Source organism: Acartia tonsa, chromosome 6 (genome assembly GCF_053477335.1).
Source record: "Acartia tonsa isolate MP-2025a chromosome 6, ASM5347733v1, whole genome shotgun sequence".
In the NCBI taxonomy this organism is placed as follows: Eukaryota; Metazoa; Arthropoda; class Copepoda; order Calanoida; family Acartiidae; genus Acartia; species Acartia tonsa.
In genome coordinates, this window is record NC_137265.1 from 23,365,557 (window position 1) to 23,382,262 (window position 16,706).

The 16,706-nt window shown below is 29.8% G+C and overlaps 1 protein-coding gene across 1 annotated transcript in view; it reads right to left on the reverse strand.

The window, feature by feature from the left end:
* Nucleotides 1–16,706, reverse strand: part of LOC145322156 (uncharacterized) — an 85,078-nt gene that overhangs the window by 15,771 nt on the left and 52,601 nt on the right. The window contains exons 4-6 of the mRNA XM_080163964.1: nucleotides 16,049–16,119; nucleotides 15,769–15,911; nucleotides 15,505–15,573 (exon numbers count right to left, since the gene is read on the reverse strand). Coding sequence (XP_080020090.1) covers nucleotides 15,505–15,573; nucleotides 15,769–15,911; nucleotides 16,049–16,119 — 283 coding nt within the window. The remainder of the gene's footprint in view (nucleotides 1–15,504; nucleotides 15,574–15,768; nucleotides 15,912–16,048; nucleotides 16,120–16,706) is intronic.

The following is a 16,706-nucleotide window of genomic DNA, read 5'->3' on the forward strand; positions in this document are numbered from 1 at the left end:
TTGTCCTATTTCCTATATCCCTGTGTTTAGCATATAAAAGGATTAAATGAGGTAGGAATATAATGTGTTCCGGTTATTCATAATGCCATTCCTGAGATACTAGCAAACATTTATATCACATTAACACTGTTGCCTAGGCTTGCAAGATATTGTTTTGTAATTCTAGATTTACAAAAAGAGATATGGAAAGCTTATATAAAATAAAATCCTTTATAGCAAACAAAAAGTACAATTTTTATCATTCATATTCTCAGTAAAGGTTTCTATAATCCTAGGAAATTAAAGCTAAATTTAAAGTGGTAGGTACATCCACCAGCCATTCCCCAGATGACCATATAGGACTCAACGGGCGTAGCTGCTAGTTTACAATGTAATATTATAAATCAAAATGTAATTAATGGTTACATGGCTAAAAATTAATTATTATTCTAGAAATGGAAAGGTTCTTTTAAAAAAAAAGAATGACTAAAGTTCAGTAAATAGAAGAAATGACTTTAATTTTTCTTTCAATTTTGATAATTAAAGAACAGTGTTTTATAACCAGGATGACAACATTAACTACAGCGAGTTAAGAAAATCAAACATAATACCAAACAAGAGTGACAACGGAAGAACTCAAAGTCTATAAATAGATTTATTATTACTAGAATCTTGGGCTAATATAACCCCATCCGTACTTAACCCTTCTACTGGATAAACAGACTGACCAATGAATGAGAGGTAATATAGCATCCTACATAGAGGACAATTTTTCACCTATAATGATATCCACGTATATTTTATCTCCATTAGTCTATCTATAATACAAAGTAGAACGATGTCTGTCTGTTTGTTTGTCTGTCTGTTTGTAGCGAAGGATCTCGCTAACCGCTGGACCGATCGGGTTCTTCTTTACAGGGTAGCTTCTTATAGGTCCCGGGAAGGTTTATAACTATTTTCTGGGGGGGTGGGACACCCCCCCCAAAAAAAAAAATTGAAAAGTACCCCCCCCCCCAAAAAAAAAAAAAAAAAAATTTCGAAGCTGCTAGTAAAAGATAAGTTAATACTTGATAGTGTTTAAATTTAGTCCAAGTTTAATTTGTATATACGTACAAACCTTATAGAATATGGACGGACTTTCTACTGACTATAGTGTTGATTTGCTTTAAAATTGTTCGTTGTCAAAAGAAAACCTTCTGAAAGGATTAAAACAAGTAGGACGATTCTTACATGCTTTATTTTACGTTAATAGCCACACACCTTAAATGCAGAAAAGCTTTGCTTATAAAAAGTGCAATCCACTGATCAAAAATTTCATTAGAGAAAAAACAATAAATCTTTTTGATTAAAATTAAATTAAAGTTTTGCAATGAAATCGATGCTTGGTAGCGCAGCAACTCTTTAAATATGGTAGACACGTACATCCGTTCGACCGTAAGACCGCATACGTATATAACGTGATTTAATTCAGTTATCTAATGCGAAAAAACAAAAGCTGATTTCTTGATGTACATTCCCGATGATACTACACAAATTTACCCCTAATGTAGATTACAATTAGGGTTGAAACATTTGGACACTAATCTAAATGAACCAAGCAATCAAAATTAGATAAAAGTCCATAATGTTAATAAGGTAATGAATAAGAAATAGTATTATAAAACTTTGGGGACTAGTGTAATATATAGCACATTGTCTCCTGTAAAACCAGAATTTTATTACACTGTGTGTTACACAAACCAATAGATGAGACTTTTTAGATTTCTTGTTTAATGACAATAATAAAACTCGATTATGTTGTTGAAATTAATGTTCATTTTATTCATTTTAAAATATCTTTCTTTAAATAGCTACACCAATATTCAAATAAAATGAAGAATTTAAAACGAATTTATGCTAGAGAAGGGAATAAAAAGAAGAAAACAAGAAAAATTAAGTCAGGAATATAGGAACCTAGTAAAAGTGACTGATTCAGATTATGACGTCAGAAAAAAAATTACCAATGAGAGGCCACTATAAATTTTACCATTGGTCAATTACAGTGTATACTGGCCTCTCATTGGTTTTTTTTTCTGAGTCAGCCACTTTTACTAGGTTTGAATATAGTATAAAGTATTATATCCCGTAAAATTTTATAAAACAGCTGATTAATTCTTAATCAAATATTAATTGCACAAAAGAACTTTTTTGTAATATAAATAGAGAAATATGATTATTTTTTGGTCCTTTTATGTATAGCTTTAACCCTGTAGAAAATGGAATTTTGCATTTGCACTATTATTTGTATTTTCTAAACCAAATTTTAGTGTCTCATCAAATACACAGATTTTTTGGCACATAGAAAAATCAGTTACTTACAATTTTGAAGGCGGTTGATATCTTTAGTTTTTTAACCCTTTGCAATAAGTGACCTTATATTTTTAATAATGATTTAACAATGAGGTAAGGAATGTGACCTAGAAATTAAACAGATTATAAAGGTTATTCAGAATATAAATTGTTTTAAGTTTAAAAACATAAAAAAATTTGGATCTATATTTATTCATATTTGGCCTTAACAAAGACTTGTGCTTAAAACTTTTCCTACAAATCAATCAAACATCAATCTATGTACCGGGCAATTTTGTCCATAATTATGGTTTACATTGAATATGTTGCATTTTTCTTAAGAAATTTTTAGTGTTAAATCAACTTCTTTTTTTTCTCAAACTTTGGAAAGTTGGAAAATTTACATACACGAATCGTTGCAGTTGGATTGTTTTGCTTATTTGAGATAACACCAAAATTTGTTGCTTTTTATTTTCTGGAAATAAACTAGGCTAAATATTTCAACTTTTTTGCCAACTTATTACAAAATCTGAAATTATTTGTTTCTTTCATTTATTCATTAGAGCCATTTTTAACTAAATTTTTTTTTAATTTAGTTGTAATAAATTGCATGTGTGTAAATATTGTTTTTTTGTAGTAATTCTCTACGTAAGGCATAATTTCAGAAAAAAAACGTTACTATTGCTATTAAATATTTTCCCAGTATGGCTTAGAAACCGATTAACATCCTCAAGATTAGAACTGATTTTCCAGCATACAGACTGAATAACTGAATTGCAGACAATTTTCCACAAAAACTAAAATAAAATCATAAGATTAAAACATTTTAATATCTGCGGAATACAATACTTTATACAATACGATGCCATAGATAACTTTTATGGGGGCAATCATATTTGTTTTTAAACACTATTTTACTGCAACTTTGAACCATTTAAATTTAGCCTATGAAAGTACAGTGTATTTTGTTTTTGTTTGACCTGAAAAGCAAAAGATTAATAGAACTGGATAAAAAAAGGTAAATAAATATATTTTCTTATAGAGTTATGTTTATAAACTTTGTTAATATATGGTTCAGTGAGCAGGGATAGGGATAATTACTCAAAAAATAACAATAAGATAATCTTAAAACTCCAATATAATAATGCATATTTATAGATATGTTATCCAGGTACATGTATATCATATTCTAAGATACAAAAATTACATTTTATGACCACCATTTTTAATTAATACAAAACAATACTCTCTGATAAATTTAAATTAAACTTTTTGTTAAAAATTGTCCCTGGTTTTTGTTTGGATGCACTTGAGAATATTTTACAATAATATTGCTCACAGATGCACACTAAAGTATTGCCAATATCCCATTATTGCTTAGGTGGGGCTCACAGTTTACCCTTATATCCATCCTGGTGGCCACAGGATCAGTTCAATGTTTAAGTTGACTGAAATATCAAACTGAATCTATATTTTAGAACTCAATTTTTTTTAAAGACAGGTTAATTAATTTTGTTGATATTTGAGTCACTTTGACTTAATCAAAGCATGCAATTTAAGGGAAGGAACGTTTCAAGTTATCTATTTAAACAATTTAATAAGTGATGGGACAGTTTACTATGGTTTAATGTAGGCCAATTAATTTAAATTTGAACCCTGCAGAATTAAGACATTAGATTACATAACCTTATAAGCATATAAACAATGTCCAACTTATTCTAATATACATATATTATATGTTATAGAAATTTGGATTCATAATTTGTTACCAAGCTTGGTATTGTAAAATTAAGTAAACCAAGAATGTTATGGCTAACCAGATGAAAAATTTAGGAAATAAAATAATGCTTTTTTTAATTGACTCTAGGTAAAAAATGTATAGATGAAGGATAGAAAATGTTGAGTTGGAAAGCTGCAAAAAATATGTTGTCAACAGCTTGCTTATCCAAACTCAATAAATAGGAAAATTGTAAAATATTTTATTGGGACCATGAGAATAAAAAGTATTGTATATAAAATATCTGCAGGATAGAGAACTCTGAAACCAAGAAATGTGTGTGTTTGTGTCTTTAAGTGGTACAAGAATGTAAGGTACTAGAACAGAAACACTTTCATAATTCTTTTGTATTGAAAATAGTTAGCAAAAAAGAGTAAAGAGCAATCACAAATACTTGCAGCGTGAATGTGTCTATTTCATATAAAAAAGTCAAATACAGCTTTGATATTTCTCATACTTTTAAGCAAAAAAGAATGATTAAAATTTAATTTCCTCTTTGAGTGACTTATTGTTTTTTTTTTATTTGCAAATTAGAACATCTTAATGATTTTTAATAAAGTCAATAAATTTCTCCAAATTGAAATATATTGAAATAAATGAATTATTGGAACCAACTAGAATGCCAAATGAATGAATATGTATGTTTTAGACCATACTGTTTTATTTAAATCTCATATAAGAGTAGGAGAATTGTCTTGGTTATAAGCAGGTTCAACCAAACATCAACCCATTTCACAGGTACAAAGACTTATATACAAAAGCTATGTAATAGAAGGATGGTTGCCAGTTAGAGATTGTCCTAAATTTATATTATTGGATGTTATATGATTAATTGTGCCCTTCATTATCAAAATCCAGATCAAAGCTTAGTACCCATTGTTTAAAGGTAAGAAAAATTTAAACTGTGAAATCAACCTAAGTTTTGTCTATTATAATTGCATTCTGCCATTTCCTTGGTGTTAATTAATAACAGCAAACAAGCCTTTTTTCTAAAGCATAGTCAGTATATTGTTTCAATGCTTAATATCTAGACTGGAGTGAAACAATGGACTGTAAATTATATTAGTCCTCAAATTTATATAAATAGGTTCTTTTATTTTTTAGCTTTAAAACTTTGATTACTTTAATTAACCTTAATTGGTTTGTAAATCAGACAGTGTCAAAAATTTTCACCAAGAATTTTAACCTACGAAATGGGTAGTTCAGCTTAAATGTATGCACACCCTCAATTCCTTAACTTTTACCTATCTAACTGCTCTTTCTATTTTCTCAAACACACCTGCCACTTTTATGTGGCCAAGCTACTCCATATTTGTCCTATGTTGATTTGTACATCATTAACATTATAATTTGAAAAATTAATCTAAACATGATTTCAAATAGAAAGAAAGAAGGCCATTTTAATTGAAGATTACATTACTTTGTAAGAGAAAAAAGGGAGTTCCTTAAATGAAATAGTAAATGCTATGGTGCCAAAACGTTATAACAAGGAAAAAGAAAAAGGTTAAATTAGCCTAAAGGGCTATATTTGAAAATTGTTGTCTAGTTGGCTTTGCAGCAGCTAAAGATGTTCATTCTTGTTTTATTGCATTACAAATATATGTATTTTGTTTTTACACTCAATTTCCCCAAACAGCAGTATATCTATTTTGTTGACCCTTCTCACAATTTCTCCCATCTTCTTTGCATTTTCTATCTATACCTGGACTGCAGTCATGAACTTTGCCCAAGGAACAGAAAAAAATATTCTTTAAAAGATTTTATAATACAAAAAATAGATTCAGTTCTAGATCATTATATTTTATTCTTTATTTTGAAAGTCCAATTTACCCTTTTATTTTTCTGTCTAGTCTGTCCTAATAGCTCTCAAACTGAAAGAAAGACAAATTTGGGAGGAACCAATCTTCACTAAGCTATCTTTTAAATACCCTTGGATTATTTGTCTATTTAAAAAGTAGACTTATCTACATTTTTTTTTCACCTTTAAACTTCATTTCATGTAAAATTGATTTTATGAATATTTTTTCTGTTTAGCCTTCCCTTTCACCAACACAATCTTTCTAACTATCCTAATAACCTTGAAAATGTGAATATATCATGTGTAAACTAGAAAATATGCATCCAAAGTTACATGTTAAAATTTTTATATTTGATACAAATTACATATGTCATTACAGTGATCTACTTAACTGTTTTTAAAACTTTATATCTTGAAGTTAATTTTATAGAACTCAGCAGAGTGTAAAGAACCTTATTGATCTATGGTTTTTAGTTTGAGGCATACCATTTACAAATAAAGTTCAGTGCTTGAGAGATTATAATAAGTAAGTTAATATTCTGTCAGGGAACAATATTTAAAAAGATACATTTTATGTGAAAGTTGTTAAAAGTGCAGTTAAGCTATTTTCTAGTACTACACTTTCTTAAGCAGTTTCTATAGCTCTTTCTATAGTATTGCAGTTAAATATTTGTTATCAATGCCTTTTATCCTATGTGATATCTTAAATCTTAAAGTCTTAGGAACCAACTTCTGCTTTGATTTCTAGCAGCAGCGCCTAAACTTGTTCTCAGCAATTAATCTTCATTAAACCTTTGTTTATATGCAATTCTAGCAATATTCACAAAACTCAGTTTTAACACAAAATTTTCTTTTTTTATCAATTTATGAAGTTATCAGGTCTTTAAAAAATTTCCAATTAAATCTAAAAAGAGGGGGTTAAGAAATTTAAGTGAATGGCATATTCTTGTCTGGGAAGAATACGATATCATCAATTGATTCTGTAAAAGGGTGATAAATGAATTGAAAACATGAAAAATATTTTGATATAAGAGTATTAAAGCAATTAATTCTATTCTTTTTTCTTCTTACTTTCAAAAATGATTAACCTTTTAAAAAGTGAAGCTTTTCTATAATTAGGGTCGGTCCGTCCATCCGTACGTCTGAGACAGATAGCTTTTTTCGTTAATTTAGGCATGTTGGAATTGTCCTATCGATTTCAAACTTTGCATGGTGATTCCTGTAGTAGTTAGGAACGATTTAGAAAGCATAGCAACTCTATAGTCATTTCCAGAATGTCCGTACGTCCATTTTAAACATGTTGATTTTTCTACTTTTTTAACAACAAATTTTTATGTGATCTAATTATCCGAATGATCTGGGTTTTGGTAAATTGATTCCTGGGACAACAAAGTATAATGTTATAAGCGAAGCAACTCTATAATCAAGTCATGAAAATGTAAGTATGTCCATAAACATTATCCTGTATCAAGCAGCTTTTCAACAAATTTACTTACAATTCGACTCTTATACATTTATATTCTGATTATTCAGTTCTGACACTAACAAGTGTTAATGTCCGGTTGTCCTACCGTTTCAGTGCTTCGGTTTTATGGATGTTGTCATCCTTGTTTCCCAATTGTTTTCTACACTACTTCAATTAATCAATTAAGGTCTAAAAAATATTTTAAAACCTGATCACCAGTTAGAAAACTTGGCAAAGCAGCTTTGCAAGGTCAACACAATGTAAAAATTCCGTTTTATTTTATCATGATAATAGTTATTTATTGCAGTGTAATTATAGACAGCTTTCTGCGGATATTAAACTGGTTCTAATCCAGGTGATATTAATCAGCATCAAAATGTGTTACATTTTTATAAATATTTAACTAAAATATAGAAATTATATAAAATTATTGTACTTTAGTTATAAAATGTATAAAATAAGAATATGAAAATATCTTTGTAAGGTATCTTTTTGAGAAAAAAATTCAATATTTTTGCTTTATTCTATATTTTGATGTAGACTAGACTCAAGTAAAAAGACATTGTGTATTGAAAATATGATTGATATGTAAAGTAACTTTTTGATGTATCAATCAATGTTACTTAGTGCAAAATTCAATATATTGAAAATTCTTAAAAACCAAAAAAGTTGAATTTGACACAATTTGTTAAAATAAAAGTTTGTTAAATAAATGTTTTGCCTACTCTTATTATTTTTACCTCAACAAAATTTAATTTGATAAACTTTTCGATTGCAAGTTATCTGTAAACATTCTAAATGTATAACAGATTGTCTTTAATTTTTAACTCTCTGAAAAATAAGGTTAATCATAAAATAAAAAAATATTCAAATGAATAAATGATTACAAAAAAATAAATATTTATCTTATACTTTGAAAATTGTAATTATATAATGCATCAAGACATTTCATTCATTTTGGCACTTTTCAACTATATATATATGCAAATATTCTATTTTATTTCATTTGCTCACTCTCTCTTTCACTAGTAAATGTATTTTACTAGCTGTATCAAAGTCTATTAAGTGTCATAAATGCACAACATCAATGTTGCATAAATTTTCACAAAATTAGAATACTAAGATGTCATATTTGGCTTGCTTTTCTAATTATATGAAAATTAATTTACCTTTCAGTTTCAAGTATGACCTTCATATAGCAATTACACTATATTTACCTCATTTTTTCCTATAATTCATCTTTCACTTAATTTCTTACAAATATGTACTCAGCCGACTTGAACTTTATACAAGCTAGTAGCTTTTTCAGATAAGGGTGTCTGTAGTCCCCCCACCCTCCCTCCAACATTTAATTTTTGTAAAAAATAAAAAAGCAAGTATTTTTGTGTAAAGCATTTTTTCCATGGACTATTATACTAAGTTGGGTTAACTGTCCCTCCCGTTAAAAAAAAATCTTTCCTAAAACCAAATTAGTCTTGTACCTCATAAGACCTTATATGACATGACTAAAATCCTGTAAATTTATTGTATTAAATTATTTAGAAAAAAACATATGAGGTCCAAGATATCACTTGTAAATCATAAACACTTAAATTTGCTAGTTTACTTACAGAAGAACTTGTATGCTATGGAATCAATCATTCATTCCAAACCTAATTTTGAGAAAAGTGCACCATTCCAAAGTTAAGCTTTTATTTTGTTTAAAGTTTTGTTTAGAAATAGGAGAGATGCAAATACATAATCTAAACAAAACATCCAGATTAACTGGGTCTCAACCAAAGAGTAATTCAGTTTTCAATATTCTATTTAAATATTAAAAACAAAACTACAGTCATAGGCCTGAAAATGTAGAAAAGATCATCTATTTATGATATATTAGAGTAAAACACTAGAAGGAGAAAGGGTTAAATAACTGTTTCTCCCCATTGCAACCGTCTTGTGCAACCTTTCTATTGGGTCATTGAAAATCAACCGATGGTATCGCTTATATTAACACAGCCAAGAAGGAGGTAGTTGTCTGTATATACATCTATACTATAGACCTGTTTATGATATCACCAAATCTTTTAAAACGTTAAAATGTCTATATTATAAGAAATTAGAAGATTTTCATTAATATGCTTTACAACAACAAATTAACAAATGAGAGTATATTTTTTTTAAATGACCACCTTGAATCATTTTTTAACACAAATTTTATTTTAAACTTCTCAATGCTCATCAACAAGTTTATTTCTATTTGTAAAATAGTCTGAGGTAAACAACCCACTTCTGTAAAAAATCACAGTTGTTTAAGCACTGTTTCTAGGAATTTCATATTAGATGTAAAATCTGAATGTCATAAGTTTATAATAAAACTAGCAGCTGCGCCCCTAGCATCTAGGGGCTCTATATTCAAAGGACATAAAAATAGCCTAAAACCATACCAAGACTTATTTTTTTAAAATGAAATAGCCTAAAACCATACCCAGACTTATTTTGTAAAAATTAAATAGCCTAAAACCATCTCAGATCCAATAAGAGGCTTCACTGTAAAGAAGAACCATATCGGTTCAGCGGTAAGCGAGATCCTTCGCTACAGACAAAATAAGCTTATTACTTTATATTATAGGATTAAATATAGTATTTAGGATTATTCTAGGCTTTTTAGCAACCACTTGCATTTTAGGAGTCAAAAAATGTATGACCTTAAAAATCAACAGGATTTAGTAAAAAGCATGAAATTTTAAAAAAATAACATCTTATTTATTTTTTAATTTTTAGTGTTTCCAGCTTGTAAATATAACCCTATATATGTTTAAATCAAATGTTCTTTCCTAAGCCTCTATTTCCCTTCATATCTCACTTTCATTGTGAATATAAGCATGAATACAAGGACAGGGTATTTTAATCTTTCTCAAATTCTTAAAGGGAAAGTCATCATCTTTTTTTCTCGGGGGGAAGGGGGTTAAATGGGAAGAAAGAAGGAGCATTGAATAGTTTAATTAGTCTTCATTGTCCTCTCCCTTCCTGTAATATTCTCATCCTTTTTACATCTCTCCACTTCCTTTTATAAAATAATCTGGGTCGTGTTGGGATTTGTTGAATCAACAATTTCTAACACTACACTGTAAAAAATTACTAGATTGGAAAATTAGCGTTATCCTCTTAGAATTTTTTTTGATGGCACTCAAATTTTCAAAATTGAAAAAAAATTTCTAAGAGGATAGTACCGGAAAATTTTATTACTGGCAATACCTAATATAATAGAAGTTATAAATTAGTAAATGACAGTAAATTAATTGTCAATTGGTAAAATTATAGAAAAATTTAAACTATTTATGGTTTGATTTTTTTTTTTTTTTTTTTGGGAGGGGGGGAGTAGAAAGTTACAGTCCCTTTCGTTAAAACGCCTGTTAAGGGGCTTTTCGTAGTATTTTTACATTAGCTTTCGATAGGTTATTTTAGGTTAGGTTAGGTTAAGTTGGGTTAGTTGATTGCCCCGCAGGGTTAGAGCGTTCCACAGGGAATAGAAATAGGGGAAAAGCTAATGTGAAAATAAGAAGAAACGCTCCTTAAGAGGCATTGCCACGAACGGGACTATACCCATTTAAACCTACAGTAGTTTTTCTTAAATTTTTGCAGTATATATTAGATATAATATGTGGCATATAATCATGTTTACAAACAAATTAATCAAACTAAAATAAATCCTTTCTAGTAGCACAACTAATTCATAGTTAAGGTTTTGAGTCAGAATGGGTAAAAAAATTATCTTTAATCTACTGATATGTGAGATAACAATCTGAATTTTTATGCTTGTTTCAGTAGCCCTAATAGATTTGTTTAAGCATTGAATAAGAATGACAGTTAGACTGCTGTTTAACATCTTTTTAGCTACTTTCCATCTTTTTATTATGAAAATTCGTTACATTAGCCAGCTTCAATTTTCACTCTATTCAAGTACTTTAAAATCTGTTGTAAGTAATAATTGGTTTATGTTTCATTTCAATTATATCGCCATTCTTAAAGAAGTAAAATAGCCATCATTTCCCAATGGCATGACTTTCATAAAAACTTATATCTTGTTTATACATACAAATATCTATAAATGGGAAGAAGAAATATTGAATATTTCTTTTTGGATTGATAGGTTGCGGCTCCCGGAGCCAAATACACAAGATATTCAAATATTAACTTAATTTTCACTAAGGAGAGATAGAGAGAGGGAGAAGGAGAAAGAATCTTAATCAAGAAAAAAAAGAATATGTAATCTGTCCAAACATATTTTCAACTGTTCTTTCTCATTATAACTGCTCATAGGGAGCTATTTTTTTAGGTTTTTAAGAGTTTATGAATCTCCTATGGTTTTATGAAGCATCCTTAATTACCAATACTTCCAAAGAAATATGGATGCTAAAAATAAACATAATTACAAAAATTTAAATGAATAAGATTATTGAGTTAAGCTAAAGCTTCTACACAGACGCTACAAGATCTGTATCAGCTTCTAATACTCTTTAAATGTGTCAAAAATATTGTCCCCCTTACACTTTTAAAAGCTTTCTATTTCTCCCTGAATAGGATATTGATAGAAATATAGAAGATTGAGAGGAAGGAGTGAGAGAGAGAGAAAGAGAAAGAGAGAGAGAGAAAGAGAAAGGGAGAGAAAGAGAAAGAGAGAAATAGATATATTCTAAGTTAATTTTCTGACAATTGTTGGCACATTCAGTTGGAAATGAGGATCAGGTCAGAAGGGGAGGTCCAATTTTAACTGAATAACCTGACCTAATAATTAATCTGAATTAGCCAAAACCTCAAAAAATATAGTGGGAGGCCGCAGCTAGAGAGAATGCGCATAAAATTAAAATTTTAAATGTTTCTTTACCACTATTGGGTCTTTTTTTTTTCTTCAAATTATTTTTAAGATTTTTAAGATTCTTATTCTTGATAATTTTTACTATCCGCCGAATGCTGTCTTTAATTAGATGCAAGAAATGACAATTCGTCACATAACTGACTTGATCCTAAAATTTACCTTCTCAGGCAGGCATGCACTGCTACTAATATTCATATTTCTTCGAGTGAAACTTCCTCATAATAACAAGAAGGTGTGTTCTAATGTTGCAAAAAACATTTGAACTTAAAGTGATCGCGAATTTAATTTTTCAAAATGCATTTGCGTTTACCTTTTTTTATATTTTAAGTAATTTTCAAAGAATTATGCCTTAAAAGTTCAATTAAGTTAGAAAAAAATCAGTTTAAAATGCCGAGAGTATTTCCACATGAAAATAATGTTAAAATCTGAGCAAAAATTAAACTAAGAGAAAATAAGCCATTTCTTCGCTTGCAGATAAAAACAAAAAAATTGATACTTAGAAAATATTTTTGTAATATATCTCTATTAATATTTATCTTTGAACTTTCTCTAAAATGTAATGAAAAAGTTTGGTTTATTTTATAAAATCATTAACCAAATACCGCTTTGTTTATGCAGGTATAGGGACAAAAGAAAAATTGTTTAAATCTGTAGAAAGAATGATATTTAAGAATTGAAATGTTTAAATAGAATAAACAAATATTATTTGCTGCACATATTCAGCATAAAATATAGCGCGTTTCTATAGTATTTACATAAAAATAAGCATTTTATCATGTAAAATAATCCTCGTAATGTGTCGAATTTAATTAAATACCTGTCTAAATACCTGCCTAACTTACACACACACACACTCACTCACTTACATTGGCCATTCTCGTGTTTCTCTCTTCCATTCTCCGTTCCCCCTCCTTATCTTTCGTTTGGTACAAATGGTACCAACGGATTTTGTTAAGTTGAAGTATAGAAACCAAACATTACTGAATATTGTAAAAGTCGCAGTCCCTTCAGTGTATTTTAAGTTGTAAGTTTGGACCAGTACGGGAAAATTTCAATAGCTATAAAAAGTAAATAATTTTATTCCCATAACTGAAAAAACATGTTATTTTATTTCATTTTTTTTTTGTATAGGTTTATTGCTAACTGACTTGATTTATTACCTCAGGAACCATCTTTAACTTGTGTTTAGGATTAAGATAAAAGCCTTGCTTTAATTAATGTACATCCATAAATAACAGATTAATATTAAAAGAATATAATTTGTGTGCTCTTTATCTTATTCCATGTCTTGAAGTATTAAACAATCAAGTTCTGTGGAGTCCATATGTATGTTTGTGTGTGTGTGTGTGTATTTTATACAACCTGGCTGTACTCAGAAAACGCTTATACCTTTAATTAATTCATGTTTTAAAGATTGTTTCTTTTAAATATTTTTTATAGATTTTATCTATAGGAAAAACTTTAAAATTATGTGGGGGCCTAATCGTATTTTTAGCTCTGCAGTATGATGAAGCTTTTTTAGCAAGTAGTAAATATTGAGATAGGATGAGGGTGCTATGTTCACAAGATCGACAACTATAAATCAGCTGACCTTATACCCATATTTGGTAATATCGTTTCGATTATCAGTGGAAATTGTTTAATCTCCCCGTAAAAAGAAATTACAAACTTTTTTGGTTAGTTTAATATGTATGTAACAAAAGAATTTATTCTACTCTAAATTTGCAAGTAAACTTCAACAAAAAGATTGTTATTTGTCGATTTTGATAGGTTTTAAGATATGTATAATAAAACTCAAAATACAACGATGTTTTCAAGGGAATAAATATGTTTTTTTAAAGTTTGATTTATTTTTAAATGGGAAGTATTTAAGACTTAATTCTCAAAATAGTACTCTTAAAAAACATTAATCAGTGACATATATCAACTTTTTCCCAGCTTCGTGAACACTTTAAGAACTTCTTAAAATCTGCCAATACACAAGACAAGTTTAAGACATTAATGTAAAATGGCTAAGCCTGTTGTTATTAGTAAAGATAATTTTTTCTAGGTAAGAACATCAGGAATAATATGAAATCATTAATCAAGAAAAAATTAAGGTCAGATATTTCGTGGTACTGAAAAAAATTTAAATTAAAAACAGAACTAGTTTAATTTCTCAAAAAAATCCCCTTAATTATCAAGTCTCATTAGTGCCACGTTTGTACTATCCCATGTCCACAGATTGTGTCCTCTCAGTGTCCAGAATATTATATACCTGTGCCATGTCTGTACTATCCCATGTCCACAGATTGTGTCCTCTCAGTGTCCAGAATATTATATACCTGTGCCATGTCTGTACTATCCCATGTCCACAGATTGTGTCCTCTCAGTGCCCAGAATATTATATACCTGTGCCATGTTTGTACTATCCCATGTCCACAGATTGTGTCCTCTCAGTGTCCAGAATATTATATACCTGTGCCATGTCTGTATTATTCCAGGTCCCCAGGTTGTGTCCTCTCAGTGTCCAGAATATTATATACCTGTGCCATGTCTGTACTATTCCAGGTCCCCAGGTTGTGTCCTCTCAGTGTCCAGAATATTATATACCTGTGCCATGTCTGTACTATTCCAGGTCCCTAGGTTGTGGCCTTTCTGTGTCCAGAATATTATATACGATGCTGCGCAAAATGGCACAAAAAAATTGACGTCATACTATAAAGTTGTCCAATGAGAGGCCAGTATACATTGTAATTGACCAATGGTAAAATATATACTCGCCTCTCATTGGTTATTTTATCATATGACGTCATTTTTTTTGTACCATTTTGCGCAGCATCTTATATACCTGTGCCATGTCTGTACTATTCCAGGTACCTAGGTTGTGGCCTCTCTGTGTCCAGAATATTATATACCTGTGCCATGTCTGTACTATTCCAGGTCCACAGATTGTGTCCTCTCAGTGTCCAGAATATTATATACCTGTGCCATGTCTGTATTATTCATGGTCCCCAGGTTGTAGCCTCTCTGTGTCCAGAATATTATATACCTGTGCCATGTCTTTACTATTCCAGGTCCCCAGGTTGTAGACTCTCTGTGTCCAGAATATTATATACCTGTGCCATGTCTGTACTATTCCAGGTCCCCAGGTTGTGGCCTCTCTGTGTCCAGAATATTATATACCTGTGCCATGTCTGTACTATTCCAGGTCCCAAGGTTGTGGCCTCTCTGTGTCCAGAATATTATATACCTGTGCCATGTCTGTACTATTCCAGGTCCCCAGGTTGTGGCCTCTCTGTGTCCAGAATATTATATACCTGTGCCATGTCTGTACTATTCCAGGTCCCCAGGTTGTGGCCTCTCTGCTATCCAGAATCAGGTTAAATCTAAACAAAATAATCTAAATGAGTTTACTTTTTTTATGTTTAATTTATTTTTTATTTTATGTACTTTATCTTTTCTAACTCTTCCTCAAAGTTATTAAGCCTTCGAATAAGAAAACCTTAATATAAACTTTGGGGACTAGTGTAATTAACAGCCCATTGTCCCCTCACTCCATGGTGAAATATACTTCTTCATACCTGCATTCCGATTTTGAGCTAAACCCAGAGCACCGTCTATTGAGAACCTTCTGAATATCCTTGAAACCAGGCTGGATGCTTCTGGAGGTTACACCCGACACTGGCTGGGAGTGACTCTCCAGGCTAGAACAGTTCATCTGACCCTAGTAAAAATTAGAATAATATCCTTGAAACCAGGCTGGATACTTTAATTATCATCCATTATTTTTCCATTATATTTTTTGTGTGAACTTCATGATTTTAATCTACCTAAAATCCTGCAGGGTGGAAGACTGTTTACCTGAAATCCTGCAGGATGGAAGACTGCCCTCTCTATCACAAGAATACCAGACACACAGAACAACTGTAACTCTAAACAGAAAATTAAATAGTTAGGTTTTTTTTCAAACATTACCAAAACTTATGAATATAGAAATTATTTTTTATGAAGCAGCTTATAGTGTCTCCAAAAAGTGTCCAAATGTTCCAACATTTTAATATGTTAAAAGTTTTATTTCAGGCCCAGACCAAGAAAAATAACTCCTCAGGGCTTTCAAATCCTTACAAAACCTAAATCAACCTAAAAGGATTCCCATAAATTTATGTTTTACAAAAATATAATCTATCCTAGTTCATAATTATAATTAATTAAATATCAAAACATTACATAAGTAAGAAGGTAAAAGTTTTATTCTAATTTTAAAAATCTAATTACATTTTTGTCTGGGAAAGTTGAACTTTGCAGAAAACATTGCTCTTTTGACACAATTTGCAGTTTATTTTATTCAAACAAAAACTAAATTTTTCCTAAAGCATAAATAATAGTTTTCTTTTAAAAGCAAAAACATAAAATGTTCAATTCATAGCTTCTGATGCATCCAGGTTAAATAGGCTTAGGACAGAATTTTTATTTATTAATACCTCCGCTAGAAGTCGTAGAGGTTATGCATTCGAAATTA